This window comes from Pristiophorus japonicus, chromosome 8, assembly GCF_044704955.1.
Source record: "Pristiophorus japonicus isolate sPriJap1 chromosome 8, sPriJap1.hap1, whole genome shotgun sequence".
Taxonomy (NCBI): domain Eukaryota; kingdom Metazoa; phylum Chordata; class Chondrichthyes; family Pristiophoridae; genus Pristiophorus; species Pristiophorus japonicus.
The window spans coordinates 49009958-49031994 of NC_091984.1; the positions used below are offsets into that span (position 1 = coordinate 49009958).

General features: G+C 42.3%; 1 protein-coding gene across 2 annotated transcripts in view; it reads right to left on the minus strand.

Annotated features, from left to right (window-relative positions):
- Window positions 1–22037, minus strand: part of zswim5 (zinc finger, SWIM-type containing 5) — a 316910-nt gene that overhangs the window by 67995 nt on the left and 226878 nt on the right. For both annotated transcript variants that reach the window (XM_070886765.1, XM_070886764.1), the window contains exons 3-5: window positions 17872–18020; window positions 14544–14694; window positions 185–364 (exon numbers count right to left, since the gene is read on the minus strand). In XM_070886765.1, coding sequence (XP_070742866.1) covers window positions 185–364; window positions 14544–14694; window positions 17872–18020 — 480 coding nt within the window. The remainder of the gene's footprint in view (window positions 1–184; window positions 365–14543; window positions 14695–17871; window positions 18021–22037) is intronic.

Here is a 22037-nt window from a genome sequence, read left to right on the forward strand (position 1 = left end):
CCTATGTGTAATAGCCTTATCATTTGCTACCCGGCATCTACTGTTCTACATTATTATTTATGTGAATTGACATTCCTCAGAGAAATAAAATGATCATTCCAAAAGATGTAAAACTTTTGATTTTTTTCAACAGCCAGAAAGTGAAAACAGAAGACTCCCTTACATGGTGTGGTGCAACACTTACCTTGATTCTGATTGGAACTCTGAGGAAGGGCATTGGTGATATTAGGTAACTCGTTGCCATAGTTTCCATCTTCCAGAGGACAGACATCCATGTCATTCCACTTCTTCAGCTGTCGGAGCCAGGAGACTTTCTCGTCTGGTTTGCAGTGAGGATTCAATACAATGCACACCCACAGTGCACCTGAAAAGGAATGAGACAACTCTCAGTGAGGAGGCATTTCAATCATTGCAGTGTCAAGTAATGTGCATTGTAACCTAGGAATTGGATACACTGTGGAATGTGTTCCATCAGGACAGAGAATAGGAGGAAGAAAACACTATCAAGCATTATAATTAAAACATTCACTAAAAACTGCCCACTGAGCATTCATTCTTGCAGCATTGTCATTTCCAGAGATTTCTGTATCCCATGCATGATGGTAATTTTTATATGGCAATTTCTGTATCTCGCACAAGTTGAGTATTGTACATTTCTAGGCTGACTATTTTTGTTGCTGCATTTTGTTTCCCAGATTAATAGCTCGAAAACCAGTTCATCTTTTGCTCTAAAGGAATGACCATCAAGTTTCAACCTTCTATGCTTTATTACTGTTGTTGTTCTGTCCAAGTCTCCATACAGTATCTCATTGGGAATGTGTTTTTTCCAGATGACCTCCAACGATTTTCTCAATAGTCATCTAGTTTTCTTTCCAGTTTCATCATTAAAAAAAAGTGTCAGGTGTCAGCACCATACTTTTGCATCTAATGTGTGAATCTGGACACTTTTAATGTCTCCTTACATTTCATGAATTTAATGCTGGCTTTCAAATCTCTTACAGTCATAGCCCTCTCGCCAATATTTTTATGAGGATTTGGGCTCAAAACATAATCAGATGTAGTACACACATCAGCTTGTTGGCCAGCATTAGGTTTTAAGGCAGGGGCTTGAACCCTGATGTGTTTCGGACTGTCTACGGCTGCTCTTCTATTAATGTTGAATAGGTAATATAAATTGGTAATATAATAGGTAATATAAATTGGTAATATAATAGGTAATATAAATTGGTAATATAATAGGTAATATAAATTGAAAAGCAACTACTGAAGAATGAGAATTTTAATCTTTTAAATTCTTTTTGTGATTATCTTAAATTTGTGCTCTCTTATTACCATCCCACCAGTCTGTGAAAGCAATCCATCACCATTTACTTTATTGGAACTATTTATAATCTTGAAGAGTACAATCAGGCAACACTTAACCTCATCAGCTGTAGTTAAAAATTCTTCATAACCGTAACCCTCAACCCTGGAAATACATTTTCCATTGGCTTTATATCATTCCTATTATGGGGTGTCCAAAACTGTACACAAACTCCAAACTTTACTTCCTTGCTTTAGTATTCAATGCCGCTAGACACAAGACTAAGGATTCCACTTGTCAATTCTATGGCCTCATCTGCTTGTATTGGCACCTTCAATGAATGACCTGGCTATCTGCACTCTAAGACTCCTCTAATCCCATTTAAAATCCTACCTTCTAAAATTAAAGTTCCTTTCCATATTCTTGCTTCCAAAATGTACTACTTCACATTTTTCTACTGTGAACTACATTCACCATCTTCATGCCTAACTTGTTAGGCCATGTCTTCCTGAAGTCTTTCAGAATCCTTGTCATAATTTACTCTACTTTCCAGTTTTGTCAACAGCAAATTCTGACATTGCTCCCTCAATTCCAAAGTCCGAATTATTTATGAACATAGTAAATAAGTGCAGCTCCAACACAGAGCCCTGTGAAACACCATTCACTGTATCTTTCCACTTCAAGAAATACTATTTTACCCCTAACCTCTGCTTTCTGCCCTTCAGGCTTTTCTATCTTCCATATGACCATATTTCCCTTATTTCCATGTGCTATTATCCTTACCATAAACCTCTTATGCGGTATTTTATGAAATGCTTTTTGGAAATACATACAAACCACATCCTTTGCATTTTCTTTATCGTTCCTTTGTTGTTTCTTCAACTAATACTGCAAGGTTGATAAAGCATGACCTGCCCTTTAGAAATTGGTGCCAAATCTCATTGAATAACTTGTGCTCTTTGAGCAGTTAATAACTTCCTCCAATATTATAGACTCCAAGAAGGAGATAATGCTATGGCCAGCTCCCCATATGATCTAACTTGCCTATAATTTCCTGGCTTATCTCTGACTCCCTTTGTGAAAAGGGGACATCACATTTGCTATCCTCCAGTTCTTGAGCACATTTTTTTTTTAATTAAAAAAATTATAGTCACAGCGTGTGCTATTTCTTCCCTGGCTTCCCATGAGATCCTTGGATGCAAACTGCTAAGTCTCCATGGTTTGTCTACATTATCCATGAATGCCCATTATGCAGCAAGGTACACTTTGCATTTGCAACTTATACTTATAAGTGTTCCTTCAGTCAAATCCTTAATTGCACTCATCCAGAACAAATCCTGCCTCCTAATGTAGCTGAATGATGCATGTAATCATAAACTCCATGGGCTTCACAATGATGCATGGGTATCATCTGTGTATCTCTCAACACATATAACTCTGTTATTCTGTTTACAGAAGAATACTAAATACAATAGAAGGGAGCAAGTCTGCATCGGAGGAGGGCCCATTAGTCTGCATTCGGTTACCTTATTTGAAGTGCCAACCCTTGAGATAATAAGCCATGAGGCCTTTGAAGAAGCAGGAGTCAGGGAAGCCTAAAGGCCACCTGAAGCTCAAGATGAGGGCTAGCTCTTGCTTCTGACCATATTCATAGACTAACTGACTGAAACTAAAACATACACTGAAGCATAATACCATGAGCTTCATTCTGCCATAAGCTATATCTAAAGGGTTCTCATAAGGACACTATTGTAACCCATGTTCCTCTCCTCTTACCCTCGGCACACCACAGAAAGCAGAGAAAGAAACCAATGACCCTAAGCAAGCCATTAACATACAGCATGCAGCGCCACTTATTCTAACCCTCTCACCCTCCCCTCAAAAAGCAGGAGCTCAGGTACATGCACCCTGCTGGATTTTTATACTGAGGTAGAGGAGGATGCACAGGGTGATACATAAAGCACAAATCAGCAGGAAAAGGTAGTGGTGGCAGAAGAGGGGCAGCAACCTGCTTTCAGAAAAACAACAACCGACAAGGCCAGGAATCTGTACCTCAGTCAATGGGTTTTAAAATGAGGATGCTTTCTCAGCATCAAAGATTGCTACAGTTGTTGGAGATTGTATCAAGCAATCTGACTCCTAGAATGGATGAATTCAACACCTGCCTCTACTCTATACTGATGGATGGATTTGCAGCACTGCCGTCCTGAAACAAGTGGCAACTCAAGAGACATTTGGAATGGAGCCTCCTCATGGCAGAGACCCCTTAAGGGCCAGTTGTCCCTCAAAGCCACAACACATCTGTATTCTTTCACCAACCTCCTCTGATGACTGTACATACAGCAGAAAGTGGGTAGGGCCACACCACCCTCACAGCTGGTGGGGGAGCTGATTCCTAGGACATGAAATGAAAGGCCAGCTTGGGCTTACGGGCATAGGGCAGTCAGCCATCGCATGCACTCCTGCTACTGGGGAAGCACTAAGAAGCACTGGGTTTGGTTTTATAGAATATCAGTCATGCATTGTTAACAAAGGGAAGCACCAGGTACCAAACATAAAGTGTACAGGGCATTTAATTTGGCTGCACTTATGTTATACAGGTTAAACCTCCCTTATCCGGAACCCTCGGGACCTGGCCTGTTCTGGATAAGGGATTTTTTCGGACGAGGGGTAGCCATGTTAAATTGGATGGTACAGGTACTGAGCAAAGGGATATCGGGGCTGGCTGGCTTGGGGCTTGGGGTGCGGCAGAGAGATCATGGTGGGGTGGGGGTGTGGTGGGCGGTGGATCGCCGGGTCAGACCAGCGATTGCGAGAGTTGGCAGCAAGGAAGGACTTCAATTTGTTCATGTCGGAGTTCTGCACATGCAGGGACTGGTTCTGGATGAGGGGTGGTTCCGGATAAGGGAGTTCTGGATAAGGGAGGTTCAACCTGTACTGTAACCAGAGAGCATTCTTGTTATGGTGTTGGATAAAGTATTGGTAGGTGACAGTAATGGGACTTTTTTTTAAAAAAAGGCAATGCAGGTGAAGGCATACTTGTTCACAGAATAGTGAAGATGTTGATGCAACAAATGAATAAGATACTTAGGCTCTTATTGATAAGTTTTTGACCTGACATATAGCTCCAGCAACTGGCAAAGGGTCATCAGATTCCTCCTATTCATCTGGTTGTCTCCTTGCTGTCATTTGTGCCTTCCTTCCCCAGGTGCTTCATATTGATGAAATTGTCGATCGCGGAGATTTTGGTTGGGTAGTGTTAATGTGTCTAGGCATCAGAAGCACTGCTTTAAGTGTGCCAAAAAGTGTGCTCTATGAAGATTCGAGTAGATACATACACCACGTTGTATCTGTGCTCAGCAGGTGTATGTGACTGTCTTAGAACTGCTATGAGCCAGGGCTGCAGAAGGTAGCCTTGATCCCCTAAGATCCAACCATGTACTTTGTGGGCCAAATAACAGGGGGAACTGTGGCTTGCCTTAAAATAAAGGCACGATCACTGGAAAATGGGCATTCACCTGTATGATTCTGCGCTGATGGTCACAGATAAGCGGCATTATGGTGCATGAATGCACAGTTATGTGAAGCAGCACCCTCTCTGGGGAGCAGTATACCACTTCTCACTGCCTCCTTTGGTGGCAATGACTGGGATCAGGAGCTGATTATATGGGGAAAACCACAGATGCAAACTTTTTTCATTTCCAAATGCATTGAGCACTGAAGCCAATAATAGAGTCTGATCTGTATAGAATCAACTATATTCTTTCTAATTATGGCTGGAATTTTCAGTTTCTGTCAGCCACATAATTATTCACTACAATAATGAAACTTCATTGGGAGTCACGCTATCTAGGAAAAATAGAAATATATAGAAGTTACAAGACAGAAACAGGCCATTCGGCCAACCAGGCCATTTGCCCTCCACAGGAGAAAATATTCCTAATCATATTTACTCATCCTCTTCCCATATCCTTTCATCCACTTTTCTTTCATCCACCTATCCAATCTAATCTTGAATATTGACATAGGCCCACATTTTCCATAGGTGCGTACGCGCGCAGAGTTGATAGCTCGTAGACATCCCTGGGAAAAGGGCCTCTGCAGGTGGAGAACTACTGCCCAGCAAATGCCGTGAAATTCTTACGCAGGCGTAAGGCCTGCTTTTACCAGCGTAAGAGTTTAAATGATTATAAAAATATTTTTTTCAATTATTTAAATATTAAAACACCTGTAAAATAAGATAAAGTTATTTTTAGCCTCTTTAAAACATTTGAATTTATTTTTCAAAAAAATTGATTTTTGTTTTAATTGTTTAATTAACATGTATTTTAATTAATTTTAAAATATGTAATTTTTATTTATTTATTTGGTATATAAATGTGTTTTTTATGTGATCCCCATTCATGCTTCCGTACATACGGAATCCCAATAAGCATGAATGGGGATCCCCCTTCTTTCATTGTATGGGCCGACCCACGTGATCTCAGGGACGCTTGCGAACCACCTGCACCTCGGGATACATGGGCCTCTACACATATCTACGCGTAGAGGCACAGAAGCGCAAGTCTCCCTGGATCCCAAGGTATAAGGTAGGCGCGGATTTTATTTGCAGATTAGAACTATTTCCCCGTGGGAAGCCTCCGACTGCAAATTCAGGCCCATAGTTTTTGCCTCAACTATTAATCCTGAAATTCCACAGCCTCACAGCTCTGCGTAAAGAATTCTCTTGCATTTAATGTTGTACCGATGGCTCCTTGTTCCAGATTCCTCACCTACTATTAACAGTGTGCTGCTAGTGCCGCTCTGAAACCTGCATTGTACTAATAAAGAAAAGATTCTGGGGTGGAAATTTGGTCGCGTTTCTGTTGCGGTGTTAATCCAGGCGGAACGGTAAATTTTGCGCCGGGAAAAGGTTTGCGCCTTCAACTGCAAAATTCACCAGCTGAGCCCCGAGCGTGGAGCGGTGCACTAGGGGAGGCTTTCCACTCCTCTTTTAGGGCGCGAGGCCGGCTGAGCAACTGAAAATCCGGAGGTAAACAGTCGGCCTCGGAGTGCCCGAAGGGAGGCTTCCGTGGAAAAAAAATCTGAAAAAACCCCACCAAAAACATTCCCAATACTTTACTGATGCCACATCCACATGAATCGCAAAAATAAAAAAACAATCACAATCAGGTAGACATTCCTTCCCTCACTGCGGCCTGTACAGCTCGGACTGCCAGCTTTCACAGGCGATCCCACGAGGATCAAATTTCGCGCTGGTGTCGCAACCAGGGTCTGGCCTCTTCCGGGGGGTAGTGCTTCGCGCTCCCACAGACCCAGCACCGAATGTCCCGGCAGGGCGCTGGAAGTTGGCCGCCCACCCTGAAATTTCCGCTGCCATTACCCTCGAGGGTGAAAACAGAGGCGGCAACGAACCAAAAATCCAGCTCTCGATTTCTCAAATCTTTCTTCGTATTTGTATTTCCTCATACCAGACAGCATCCTAGTGAATCCGATTTGTACACTCTCTAAAACCCTTCCTGTTGCGTGGAGCCCAGTACTGTACACAGTACTCTAACTGAGGTCTTATATTTTTTTTTTACATAGGCTCATCATTACTTCTTGGCTTTTACAACTCGTGATAAAAACTAGAATTCCATAACTTTCTTTAAAATGGTCTTATTGACTTGATGTGCTGCCTTTAATGTCCTGTTAACCGACACCTCCAAATCCCTCTGCTCTTCCACAGCACTGAACTCACTTCCATTCAGAATAAAATGACGATTTAAAAAAAAATCAATATGCATCACCGTACTGACACTGAATTCCAGTTGACATTTGTTAGCCCATTTCTCAACTGATCAACATCCCTTTGCAGCTTCCTTTGGTCTTCTAAAGAATTAACTATACCTTCTATTTTGGCATTATCTGCAAATATCACCACCACTCCATCTCGGCCTATATCCAAATTGATGTACACAGTGAACTGAACCCAGTAGGACACCACTACCCACTTCCAGCCACTCTGGAAAAACTGCCCTGAACTCCTCCTTTCTGTTTTCTCCATTCTAAACAGCTTTTAATCCAGTTTGCTTTTCTCTCAGAGAAGTTCAGGAAAAGTCCAACAGGGAAATGGAGGGACAGTGCTTAAAAAGAAACTACTACTACTTTAAATTGTGTAGATTTAAAGGGGAAGATTCACTGTTACAACACCATGCCTTACAAATCATCCAGGAGGACTGTGGCCCATCTGTGCTAGCTCCCAACTTAGTGTGTTGCAGACAAGTCTCTTAACTGCATAGCTCCAGACTGGGCAGTGCCTCCAATATTGGGTGTCAGTAATTGTGAGAAAAAAAACTCCCTGAAAAAAAATATTGCTGCACAGTGGCTCGCTTCTAATTGGATCTACTTGTTTGAAGCTCAGTGTTGTGGCAATATTTCTGTTTTGAGCCTCAGCTCTCGCGACTCGATACTTATTGAAACACAGGGAGTCAACATTCATGTTTCAGAACCCCTATCTTCAGAAAGGCAAGATAGTGACAGGAACCTCAAGTGAGAGGCCAACCACTTCATGTTAAGTTTTAAAATAATATAATTCAGCTTAGAAATGATTAGAGAAAAAAATGCCTAGTCTTGTGTTGTATATGCACCTTTGGTCTGTGACAAGTTAATAGTTCTCAGCCTGTGCAGCTGTTGGGATGGTACAATTAGCCTCCATTGACTAGGAAGAGAACATTTTTTTTTTCAGTCAGCCCAAGTTCCCAGTCCTAAGCAATGTTTGATGAGTCCTGATAGAATGCACAAGTGTAGGCAATATGTGAAGAATGACCATTTGGGTGCCATGCCAGATGGCTTCTGGCATCCCTGGAACTAAATTCCAGAAGTGTCAGCTGTCACTCAGTGGGTAGCACCCCCACCTCTGAGTCAGAAGGCTATGGGTTCAAGTCCATCTCCAAAACCTGGAGCACAAAATCTCGGCTGACACTTCGGTGCAGTACTGAAAGAATGGAGTGCTGCACTGTTAGAGGTGCCGTCTTTTGGATGAAACATTAAACCGAGGCCCCGTCTGACCTCTCAGAAGGACATAAAAGATCCTGCGGCACTACTCGAAGAAGAGCAGGGGAGTTCTCCGTGTTGTTTTGGCCAACATTTAGCCCTCAACAAACACCCAAAAAAGACAAGATGATCTGGTCATTTATTTCATTGCTGTTTGTGGGAGGTTGCTCGAATGCCGCATTTCCTGTTACACCAGTGACTACACTTCAAAGGTTCTTCATCGGTTGTAAAGGGCTTTGGGACATTCAGAGATCTTGAAAGGTGCCAAATAAATGCAAGTCTTTATTTATTTTTCATTTAGAAATTACCACCATGGGGAGTGGGGGAGGGGAAAGAGATGAGAAAATAATTTTAAAAGAAAATTCTGCCGTGGCACCCCACCGAAATGTGCTTTTCAAATTCATGAAAACTGCATAACCTACTTAATTTCTAAAAATTACGCCAAACCAGACTTTAAGCATGAATCTGCTCATCGCCATCATTGGTAATATTTTGTCCAACATTTGTGTGGCTACATTGAAGTCATCTTGTTTCAATCACTGAAAAGAAAGGTGGAGAGCAGATCTCCACTCCCCATTTAGGTGGTGGGGGCGGGGTAAAGGTGGGTAACGGGAGATTTCAAAGTGTAGGCGAGCAGATCCCAGTTGTTAAAGAACATGTACACACAGTGGAATTCTTCCATAAATAATGGAACACAAAGCATTCCATTAAGCAAATGAAAAAAAAAGGGCCAAATTATCATCCGCCCACAGACTACGAATGCAATTTGATTCTGTCCTGTTGGAACTGTAAATCCTTCACCGTCGGCCAATGGATTCATCATATTTATGCTACAGTGAAGCTGCATTGACAGAAACAGAAACTGCTGCAGCTGAATAATCACCATTTCATCCAACTGGGCTATGGTATTAATTTTTTACCCCCGCCACCTTCTCCTTTGCTTACTGACAGCTTATTCAAAAGACATTCTGAATTGAATGCGCTACCACAGAGGAAGATTAAGGTCAGCCTTTGGGTTCATATTGAATATAGATGCCGTTTTTCTCCTGTTACATGTAATTAGGTTTTAATCTTGAGCCACAATACTGTGTGGACAGAAATAGGAGCTATTGGTTTCTAATCATCACAAAAAAAAAAATCAGGATAGAATGAAAGGCATTTAATCCTCTTCCACAGATCTTGTTTGCATGAAGTATTATTTTATGATGAAGGTACAAGTAAATTCAATTTTCGGCTGCACAGTAAATTATGAGGATCAAGATATATTTCCCCAGCTGCACAAGATGAGTGGAGTTTTATTTATTTTATAACCCATACAAAGATATACAACAAGATAACTGTTGAGTATAGTAAAGATGCACCACCTTTTCTGGGATCCTTTATAGGTTAATGTTTTTCTAGTTTTAAATAGCTGCTTCAAATACATGTTTCTCGTAGATTTTTTTTAAAGATTAAAGCCTATTCCACTGTGATTTTCCACCATTCCAAGTAATTTGAGTCATATACCATATGCTAGCTTAAAAAACAGGTAACTGTTTCCCAAGCCTCTGCTTTTTCAAGTGTGGTAAAAAAAAAATTTCTCTTGGATTTGTCTTTCAGATGAGATGTTAAACTGAGGCCCCGTCTGCTCTCTCACGTGATCGTAAAAGATCCCAAAGATCCTATGGTGAAGAACAGCAGGGGAGTTATCCCCGGTGTCCTGGCCAATATTTATCCCTCAATCAACATAACAATAACAGATTATTTGGTCATTATTACATTGCTGTTTGTGGGAGCTTACTGTGCACAAATTGGCTGCTGCATTTCCTTCATTACCAACAAGGTGACCACACTTCAGAAGTACTTCATTGGTTGTACAGCACTTGGGGACATCCTGAGGTTGTGAAAGGTGCTATATAAATGTATTTCTTTTTCTCAGATTTTACCCTCCATGTACAGGGCATTCTAGCTTAAAATCCTTATCTATCAGGCCTTAATAAATCAAGTCAGTGCTATTCTGGTGGATTTGCATGGCAAGTTCAGTGTTAGTACGGAACGGATTCAACATCATGGACTTGCAATGAAGGACAGTAGACCTACGATTTCCTGGCATGTGGCCAGTGGGTGAGGATCTCCACCAGGAAAGGGAATTGAGAAAATCAAACCTACTGTTCCTACACTGAGCACTGAGCTCAGTTGGAGCAGCAGGCTAAAGATGGAGTGAGAATGGGAGGGGGAGGTAGTGGTGAGTGAGCCACAGCCCTTAGATAGACCCCCCATTTTCTTTCCAACTGGGGATATGGAGATAGTCTCTTGGTGTCGGAGGGAGGCAAAATAGGTTGATGCGCTGGGTGTAGATCGGTTACCAGGTCACAGGGTGGCAGGGTGGGTGTTCTGCACTTGGGGTGTAGGTCGACCTCACTGTGCGTTTCCAGACATTTATGTTTTCATTTCATACCTCATGCCTATCCTGTGTGGCTCACCATCTCAGCTACTTACACATTCTTTTATTCTTCTCCTTGTCTCACTGAGAGGAATTTTAAAATATAATTTAACAGGTTCTTGCATCTCTGTTAAGCAGTCTGTAAGTCATTCACCAATTAATTTCCTCTTGGTGACTGGGGTATCTGTTGTCTCTTTTCCACTTTTTTTCTTTTATCGTACAAAGGAGCTTGCTTATCTTTCAGTTTTCAATTCTGAGGAAGAGTATACTCCCAAAACATCAATCTGTCGTGTCTCTTTACAGATACTGACTGAGCTGTTGTGTATCTCAGATTTTCAGCAGTTGCATTTTTTTTTCTTTTAAAAAGAATGTGCAAAATAGCCAAGATGGCAAAAAGCCAGGTTTACACAAAAGGAAAAGAGCAAGTAAATGGAGAGAATTGGGAGAAAAGGGAGATGATGCAGGGGTTATGGGCTGAGCCTGTCAGCATAAGAGTTGGGGGTGGGGGATGGCAGAAGAGAGGGTGGGCTTATGTTTAGGGTGTAGCCCTTACATCAGAACACAGTTTTGGCGGATGTGGGGGAACAGGGCTTTGCGCTGGGTATGGTGTTTTCTTTACTGTTCAGATCAATCCTGTGTGTTTTCAACTTCTATGTTTCAATTTCAGACTGCATGTATCTGTAAATATTCCCCCCCTCCAATTTCCTCCATTTTTTTGCCTTTACCTTTATGTCGGTTCCCTGTTTTAGCAATTTACACAGGCACCCCCCTCCCCCTCTCCATTTTGCACCCCCTTTGTAAGAGGGGCAATACTGAAATTTAATTTATCTTATTAATCTTCAGGGTCCAGGCCACACTGCCCAAGTGGGACCCACTTGCACCCTTCTGTACCTCCTCTGTCACTGGAGTAGCGGCAAGAGTCCGTCAGAATGGCCAAGGGCTAGCGTACTGTTTCTGTTTAGAGTTAACCTCCTTTCAAAATGTTGAAGGGCTGGCATCTTTTTCACCGAGATTGAATCAGTTTGAGGGCACTGCCTACAGCTCACCATTCCCATTGACAATGGTACTGGAGTGGAACATCAGCATGTTATGACAGGGAGAATTCTACGTTAAAACCTCAGCAGTCCGACAGTCTCCAGCTAACAGTTTTAAAGTCGAACACACATCAACAAGGGCATATAGACAGGCATCGATACGTGCAGAGATATCTTCCTGTATAAGATTTAGGGTCATGGGCAACCTAATATAAATGCCCACTTTTTTACCTTGAAAGAATGAATCGTACACTGTATTTGGTTATGGATTGGTTCGATTAATGTTACTGGCCATGCACATTCTCTTGTGCACAAATGAGACTAAATAGAGCACATCACATCAGCAAAGATGTGTATGACATTTAAAAGCCTTGTGATTGGCGTAATGTACTCTCAACTTTTAGTATTATGCATCAGCTTTCTCACTCCCAACTTTTGTAAATTATTTTGATTCATTCATTTTCTTTTTTTAAAAACGAGTTGAAAAAAAATCACATTTATTTCATTCCAAAGAAATACAATGCAAACTTCAGGGGAAATATCTCACCATTCTGCTGGGCATTCTCCAGTCATCTGGTCTGAATATTCACTTTAACACCTTCAAATCTTAGCTCCGTCTTTCATTTCCTACATAGCCTAGGGAACCTAGGGTCTGTCAGTTTGTGGGAGGAGGGGTTGATATTTGTGGTGGAGAACCTGATTCAGAGTTCAGCACTGGCTGAGCCCGTGGTACAGATCTGCTCTTCCTCTTCTTGCAACTGGCGAATCCGCTACGTTACACTTGCATTTTCTGTTTTAGAAACATAGAAAATAGGTGCAGGAGTAGGCCATTCGACCCTTCGAGCCTGCACCGCCATTCAATGAGTTCATGGCTGAGCATGCAGCTTCAGTACCCCATTACTGCTTTCTTGCCATACCCCTTGATCCCCCCCAGTAGTAAGGACTACATCTAACTCCTTTTTGAATAAATCTAGTGAATTGGCCTCAACAACTTTCTGTGGTAGAGAATTCCACAGGTTCACCACTCTCTGGGTGAAGAAGTTTCTCCTCATCTCGGTCCTAAATGGCTTATCCCTTATCCTTAGACTGTGACCCCTGGTTCTGGACTTCCCCAACATTGGGAACATTCTTCCTGCATCTAACCTGTCTAAACCCGTCAGAATTTTAAACGTTTCTATGAGATCCCCTCTCAATCTATTGAACTCCAGTGAATACAAGCCCAGTTGATCCAATCTTTCTTGATAGGTCAGTCCCGCCATTCCGGGAATCAGTCTGGTAAACCTTCGCTGTACTCCCACAATAGCAAGAATGTCCTTCCTCAAGTTAGGAGACAAAAACTGTACACAATACTCCAGGTGTGGCCTCACCAAGGCCCTGTACAACTGTAGTAACACCTCCCTGCCCCTGTACTCAAATCCCCTTGCTATGAAGGCCAACATGCCATTTGCTTTCTTAACGGCCTGCTGTACCTGCATGCCAACCTTCAATGACTGATGTACCATGACACCCAGGTCTTGTTGCACCTCCCCTTTTCCTAATTTGTCACCATTCAGATAATAGTCTGTCTCTCTGTTTTTACCACCAAAGTGGATAACCTCACATTTATCCAAATTATACGTCATCTGCCATGCATTTGCCCATTCACCTAACCTATCCAAGTCACTCTGCAGCCTCCTAGCATCCTCCTCGCAGCTCACACTGCCACCCAACTTAGTGTCATCTGCAAATTTGGAGATACATTTAATCCCCTCGTCTAAATCATTTAATTTCATATCGGCAACATATGGAGCTTGTTTGTTTTCTATTTGCTCATTTTTCCTTGTATTCATATGCATTTATTTGTATGGACCTCTCCCATGTCTTTTCATCCTCACCTTTTGTACATTCTTTTGTCCTTTTCATATCGTTGCCGCATCTCACCAGTGATCTTTTATATTATCTAACAGTTTATATGAAGCAGTTTGCAACTTGCTGACCCACTCTGCTCTGTGATTGATGTATCCATTGATTCACTCCCTTCCCTTCCGCTAACTTTTTTCCAACCTTACTAAAATGCCTGTCTTCAGTTCTTCAGAAATGAAGGGTACAAACCTAAAACATCACAACCTTTTTTTTTTAGGTTTAAAGATGATGACTGACCTGCTGTGTATTTCCAAATTTCCCGTTATATTTATTTCATTGTTTCAAGTCTTCTTTTTAAATTTTACCTTTTCTGAATACAACAGCAATTTGATATCTGGTCACATGATCAACCTTGTGACTGCTGAAAGTAATCTGGTGAAAAGGCAATGATCCATAGCTCTTGAGCCCACACCCACCGTAGAGTGTAAAGCTTTTCAACCGGATATTGAATTTTACAACATACTATAAAAAAAATCATTAAAATGCCACAAATGTGAATTCTCAAATGATAAAATAATCACAGTAATAAGAATGCAACATAACATTTAGCAGCATTTTGGACCAACACATGAGCGCAGGTCTGAATCCTGCACAGAACTTCTGAAAATTGACAGATGCCTTTATTACACAAGTACCTCCCCCCCACCCCAGCTATAAAAGTGTTTCAAGCATTAATTGGAGAACTTCTAGCTCCAGAATTTAACTTGTATCTTATGTAAAGGAAGGTTTTCATTATTTTTAGCAAGAATAGCTTGCATTTATTGAACACTCTTAAAATGCTGCACAAAGGAATCTATTGGGAGCAAATACTGTATTGTTCATCTGCACCCTTCTCCTCTACACTTACCCAACTCATCCCAAAGCTGTCGGCATTTGTCTGTCATGCCCGTGCCTTGTTGCCTCCAGAGAGAGAGTCGTGGGTCAGCCATGAACTGTTCTGTTATTAACGTCAACATCCTGGCACCGTTCGAATCCCTCATCTTCAGCATTTCTCGTACCTGTGGTTGAAACAAAATTTAAAAATCAGCAATCAGAATGCAAATGTTATACTTTGCCAGAGAACTCATGCTGCTCCAGGTTTTTCCCCCATCCCCTTTTAAGCCAGTATGTTCATTTTCTATCTAATCAAGTTCGTTTTTTTTTTAAGAAGTAAGAAATAGCAAAGAATCTGAAAATTCTCTTAAAAGAGAACATTTTTAACAGCACAATTAATATGAATAAATGAAGTATAAATTAACACATTCAATACCGTACACGATATACTGGTAAATTATTATGCAATATGATCAGTTAATATTTACGTGAACATCCTAGGTAGCCACTTTTAGAGGTCAACCCCCTAACATGGATTGCATGGGCAACCAGTGAAAGCACCAAAAATGTAAAAAGGGACTTCAGGATAAAGAACGAGAGATTGCTTCCAATGTATAAAGACTGAAAATACACAAAATTAATTCTTCCTATCTGTGTTCATGGAGGAGATCACGGACAGATTGAACCTTGATGGCTTTGGTCTTCCCAAAGTTTAGCTGGAGGAAGTTTTGGCTCATGCACGACTGGCTGTCGAGCAAGCAGTTAGACAGTACAGAAGCAGTAGCAGAATTGAGAATGGTGGTGGATAAGGAGAGCTGGGTGTTATTGGTATAGATGTGGAATCAGGCTTCTTTTCCAGGGGATGATTACACCATGGGAAGATGAGAAAGATGAGTGGACTAAGGATGTAACCGTGGGGGACTCCTGATGTGACAGTGCAGGAGGTGGGAAGTGAAGCCTTTCAGAAATGCCCCGGCTATCATTGCACAGCTAAAACTGGAACAACATGAGGGCAGTCTATAAACTGGAAAATGGTGGCGAGACATTGCAGGAGGATGGTATGGTCAACCATGTCAAAGGCTGCAGAGAGGTCAAGGATGTCCAGGAGAGAAAATACATCACAGGCAGAGAATACTGCTCATGACTTTGACTTTGCATTGGTACTGAGGAAAGGACAAAAATCTGATTGTAGAGATTCAAACATAATATATAATCATATGCCATGATCATATTGAATGGTGGCGCAGGCTCGAAGGGCCAAATGGCCTGCTCCTGCACCTATTTTCTATGTTTCTATAAATTGAATCCCAATAATATGTTCAAGGTTGCCATAAATGCTAGAAGGAGGAGACACGAACTCAAGTTTGGAGAGAAAAAGCAGTTTAGTTCCAACTGCTTAATGCATAGGGCAATGAATGCGTGGAACAGACTACTCAGGCAGGAAGAAAGTGTGGGAATTTTTAAGTGAGACTTGGATAGATATTTGATGGAGTGGGTGATCAAGGGATATTACTTTTTGTGACCAGCCAGATGGACTGCAGTCTTTTTCCAATCTGTATTTTCGTATGGTCCCAATCTAATACGACCGCCCCCTTTCCTCTTAACAATGGAGAAGGACCTTAAGGTTTAATCTAATCTTTAGATGACTCTTGCAATCTGAATATTTATCCATTAAATATAAACACAACATTTGTCACCATTTAAAAAAAGACTATTGGCAAGTTAATGACCCTCATCAATGTTCATCTAGAAGGAATAACAGAGAAATAGATTTCAGAGTTTATATAATTTTGGTGAGTGAGTGTAGGAGACAGTATACCCTTGCCACTAAAGACAAAGTGAGAATTTTAAATAATGTGATCAATAAGGTTCACTGTCCTGTTGGGACAATGTGTGTATTAGAGGCTGATTTAAAGTACCTCTATAATTGAAAGTTTCTGAAGCATGTTGCATATTTCTCATTCATTTCCTAGCCAAACACATTGTAAGGGCACATACAGAATAGTACATCCTAGTAAAAACTTTAGTTATACCATTTCGTATACGGCACTGTACCTTTAGTGAATGTATGTCAATATTATCAAAGATTTCCACTCTGCAATAGATTTTTTTTGAAGGAGGTTGGGAAGGTGTTAGAATACAGTAACATCCTTGGAGATCAGATGACGTTCAACTTGAACACAGCTCTTGTGAATGTGATTCAAGTCTCAAGGGGTTACTGCCTGGAACAAACTTCCAGATTATCTTACCTGTTTATCCTTTTTGAATGTAGCTACTGCAGTTTTACTGAACTCATATCTTTTGTTACTGTCACCATTATAGCTGTTGAGTTTTTTCATGCGGTTTGATGTAGTCAACAGAAAAAGGTGTTGTGTTGTTAGATGAGGGAAGGTCAGGTACTTGAGAACCAGTTTTTCAGAAATAAAAAAGCTCCTTAATATAAGTAAATCAATCAATCATTAAAAATGCTATTTCACTGCAGTTGTTGGGAATTGGTTTCTCGAGCTAAACACGGGCCGAATTTGCCCCCCGGCTGCGTCGCGTTGATGTGTCACAACATCCCTCCCCTTCAGTTAAAGGGGAGGGCCGCTGCAAACTCTGCACTTAGTTTAGTTTGACCCCCGGGGCACTAAGTGGGCTTTCGGTCGGACCAGTGGCCCGGTACCCAAGAGGGGGTGCCGGACTGCCTGTTGGTGGCCCGGCTGAATCTTTGGTCATCATTGTCGGGCTGACCTCGCAGTTGGCTGACCATTTAAATAAAATGGCGACAGTGGCAGTGCGCCTCCCCTTTAAGGGCGGACGTGCCATCCAGACACAAGGAGCTTCCCGCAGGGGGAACCGGTCAGTGGCACCGACTGGCAGCTAATCCGCTCCCGCTGGGCAATTTCCTGGCGGAAAGGGGTGGCTGCCAGTCGACAACACAGGCGAGCACCGCAGGCAAAACTAGGTAGGGCAATTTCACAAATGTCGGTGACTCCGTGCTGACTCGGCAGAGAGTCCTTACCAACCCATGGCTGCCTCTTTGAGGCGGTCTTGGCTCTTAAAGAAAGAGGCAATTTCGGCCCCAAAGTCTCTCACTGCTACAATCTTATATTTGAAATAGATAACAGAAACGAGAAGAACTATTTGATCCATCTGAAAAAACAAGCTAATTCATTATTGTATTAAAAAAAACTGGTCCAACTGTACTGAACATAATTCTGAGCATAAGCAGGGTGGAGTCATAACTTTCGAAGAATTACAGAATTGAAACACCTTGCTGACAGGGGTGCTCATACATGACTTTCTGCTCTTCAGTTACTGGTGGCTTTACTCAGAAGCCTGGCTTCTGGAAAATAACTTTTGTACTGAAAGAATCTCACCTTAGCAAACATAGAATTGAGCTGCTTGCCAGACCCGTAGTATCCTCCCTGTGATAGGAACTGCTTGACTTGCTCTCGAACTTGCTCCTCGTCCAGATGCCAGCAGTTCTCATCATCAATGCTGGCACCTGCTGTTGGATCAGGGGCGCCTGAACAAAACAGAAAGCAGGTAAACAGCAAAAAACTACCAGGTTCAGCACTTCAAAATGGATACTTACTGTATTTTACATGTTGCAAAATATCTAAAAGTGATCATAAAGCTCCCCTGATGCTTTGAGGATCAAAGTTGGCTAATCAATCGAAGCTGTAGTAATAACAACAACTTACATTTATATAGCATTTTTAACATAGTAAAATGTCCCAAGGCACTTCATAGGAGCGTGATCAGATCAAATTTGATACCGAGCCAAACATGGAGAAATTAGGAAAGGTGAGGTAGGTTTTTAGGAACGACTTAAAGGAGGAGAGAGGGGTAGAGAAGCGAAGAGGTTTAGGAGTGAATTACACCACAATTGGTCACTGTGCCTCCGGGTTAAGGAGGAGAAAAAAAATTTCAGCCAGAATTCACTCCTGAATGTTATGCAGGGACCCTGGGTGGAAAGTGCACTCATGGATATCAAGGGAGAACAGGACCCAAGTCAGCTGTGGTGGCACGCAGTGCTGAGTAGCAGGCTGGCACTCACTGTCACAGATGACACACAAATAATCACTTGAGTGAGGTACAGGAGTGTTGCTGGAGCAGGTAGAGTTGGACCCTATGAATCAGCGCCTTTGCGCTAATAAGGGACAAAAGTGGTTGAAATCCAATAACGAAGAACATTCTTTTATTAAACCTTCCTATAAAGCTGGAATTTTATGATAACAATATTTAATATTTTGCAAGAAACCACCAATTTTAATTATTTTGGGAAAGTTCCCAGGGTTGCTGAGGAAAGCAAGACTCCTACGGGAAACCTCAGAAATCAGGTTTGAAAATAGTCAAAACTGGATAAGCAAATATGTTTTATTTTCTACTCAACATTCCGAGACTGATAATTGACCGAGAGAGACGGACATACATAGAATATAAGCAACCAAATATTGAGTGTTGGTATTACTGGTAAAAGTGGCATGGGGGAATATTACCATCCTTAACCGTGTGAGTTGCAGATTTACACATACTGTAGTACAGAAAATGCAGCCCAAACTACTGATCACCCATGTGGGAAATGAGTCAACAGGGGATCTGGTGCCATGGTGCCTCCAGGATTACCCTTCCTCTTTTTCAAGTTGCACAGATCTTGGGTATATTTCTGGCACCTTTATTCTCTCTGTTTACTGACACTACCTCTTCCTCGGAGTCACTCTGTGACCAATCTTCAATATACACTGATGGCTTAACAAGAAAGGAAAACATGCAGGTGCAAGAAGGTGCAACTGGTAAATACTGGCAAAATAAGGTAAGGCTGGTCGCCTATCAGAGCGACAGTGGAATCTAAAAACATTCTGCTCATGATCAATGAACTATAGCTGCCTCCCACAACCCACCAATTTAAAATTAACTAGCATGGTTTGTATCAGAGGTGTAAGATCGGCACATGACATAAGCAATAAGGTTCCTCCCGGCATTATTGGAACTGCCGGCACGATTCAGGTGAGCAGGAACTGGGAAATTTGGCAACAAGTACATCTGCCGGGATTCCACTGCACCCTACCGTAATTTCATTATGGGCTGTATGTCTGCAATTCTCACTTCCTCTCAGAATGAGCTGAAGCCTAACTATGCATCCAGCATATTAATGAAGGACTTCAGCAGGCCTCATTTCACATTTCTGACATTTGGGCTAATGTTTGCAGTAGCAATGTATATATTTTTGAATTTTGCACATTAACTTGTACATTAAATTTAATAATTTATGTTTGAGTTAATATTTAGAGTACTAATGCATTTTTCCCCCAGCTAATGTTTAATGTATTTTCCAGGGTTTTCCAAACGAGAGCATGGATTGCATGCTTGTGTAATGAGAAGCAGCAGAATCACTTACCAATATCAATGAGGAACTGGGTGTACAGAAATTCTTTCCAAGAGTTCTGCAGAACAGGAAGATCCTTAAAGTAGATGGGCTCTGCAAAGTGTCTCCCACAGTACCAATGTTCACTCCACCTCAGTGCATCGCAGCAGTTAACTGAAAGCTACGCTAAGTGCACTGCCTGTTGGCAAGTCAATGTTACCTTAATGCAGTGGAGTGCAACCCCATCACAGTTGTTCATGTCTTAAGTGTCACTAGATGAAAGAAGGCATACCAGACATATCACTAGGCAGCAGAGCTGGAATGCCTGAATTCATCACAATAAGCACCATCCATATCTGCATGCCCAAGCAGAACTCTTCATGGCAATTTCCTTGGAGAACTAGCTCTACAGGGTCCAGATCAGCATGAAGCAATTTGCAGATCTATTATATCAGCTGCAAGGGCATCTGCAGCCAACCCGCACCATAGGATAGCACGATCTGTAGTAATGAAGATTACAGGCACACTCAATTTTCTTGCCTCTGCCTCCTTCAGTCTAATATAGGGTCATCTACACTATTAGCCAACGTGCTGCCCACAGATATATGAACAAATAGCACAACCACCTATTTTACCTGAGAGAAACAGTTCAGCCTTGAAGGGTCTCAGACCTGACACGTTAACCGTTACTCTCTCCACAGATGCTGTCTGGCCTGCTGAGTGTTTTCAGCATTTTCTGTTTCTGTTTCGGATTCCAGCATCCACAGTATTTTGCTATTGTATTTCCCCCTATTTTACCACCTTTGCCACTAAATGGCATCAGGAGCATAACACGGCTGCCTAATATCACTATGCTGCTGCATTTCTCAAAGTGCAGGTGGGGCAGACGTTAACAGGCATCAGGTTGCCCAGTAACAGCGCCATACACATCTTGGCGATGCATCTGTAAAATGGTACCACTGGGTGGTCTTATCCTGGCAGCTTTCTTGAGGCTTGTCATCTTTCACATCCGTTTTCAGGGCCCGTAGTTAATGCAGACTACGATCAGCCTTGCCACCTGCTACCAGCCACACTGGAATGCTGTAAACACATCCACCTTACCACCTATCAGAAAAGGGAATTTAGGTGCTGCATTGCTCCACCTTTTGACCACAGACTCCATTTCCGGCCCCCACACATGATTTATACACCATGGTTTTGCCACCTAATGGCCTGAATTTTAATCAGGACGCGGGTTGGGAGTCGGGATGGGGGCTCAAAAGCGGTGGGGATACCCTGGAGAACGGCAGGTCCTGATTTGCATGGGAAACCTCTGTTTTACACCCGCAGCCAGCCACATTGAGAGGCTGGCTGGCGGCAGGTAGGCCTGTGGCACTAGGCCGCAGAGAGGAGGGAGGGATCATGTAGGAGCCGGGTTTTGGGGTGGTCAGAGGAGCATGGGGGGTTAGATCGGGACCGATCGATGGCCGGATCGGCTGATGGGTGGGGCTGGAGGAGTGGGAGTGAACATACATAAGAACATAAGAATTAGGAACAGTAGTAGGCCATATAGACTATCGAGCCTGCTCCGTCACTCAACAAGATCATGGCTGATCTGGCCGTGGACTCAGCTCCACTTACCCGCCCGCTCTCCATAACCCTTAATTCCCTTATTGGTTAAAAATCTATCTATCTGTGATTTGAATACATTCAATGAGCTAGCCTCAACTGCTTCCCTGGGCAGAGAATTCCACAGATTCACAACACTCTGGGAGAAGAAATTCCTTCTCAACTCAGTTTTAAATTGGCTCCCCCGTATTTTGAGGCTGTGCCCCCTAGTTCTGGTCTCCCCGACTAGTGGAAACAACCTCTCTGCCTCTATCTTGTCTATCCCTTTCATTATTTTAAATGTTTGTATAAGATCACCCCTCATCCTTCTGAACTCCAACGAGTAAAGCCCCAGTCTACTCAAATTATCATCATAGGGTAACCCCCTCATCTCCGGAATCAGCCTACTGAATCGTCTCTGTACCCCCTCCAAAGCTAGTATATCCTTCCTTAAGTAAGGTGACCAAAACTGCACGCAGTACTCCAGGTGCGGCCTCACCAATACCGTGTACAGTTGCAGCAGGACCTCCCTGCTTTTGTACTCCATCCATCTCGCAATGAAGGCCAACATTCCATTTGCCTTCCTGA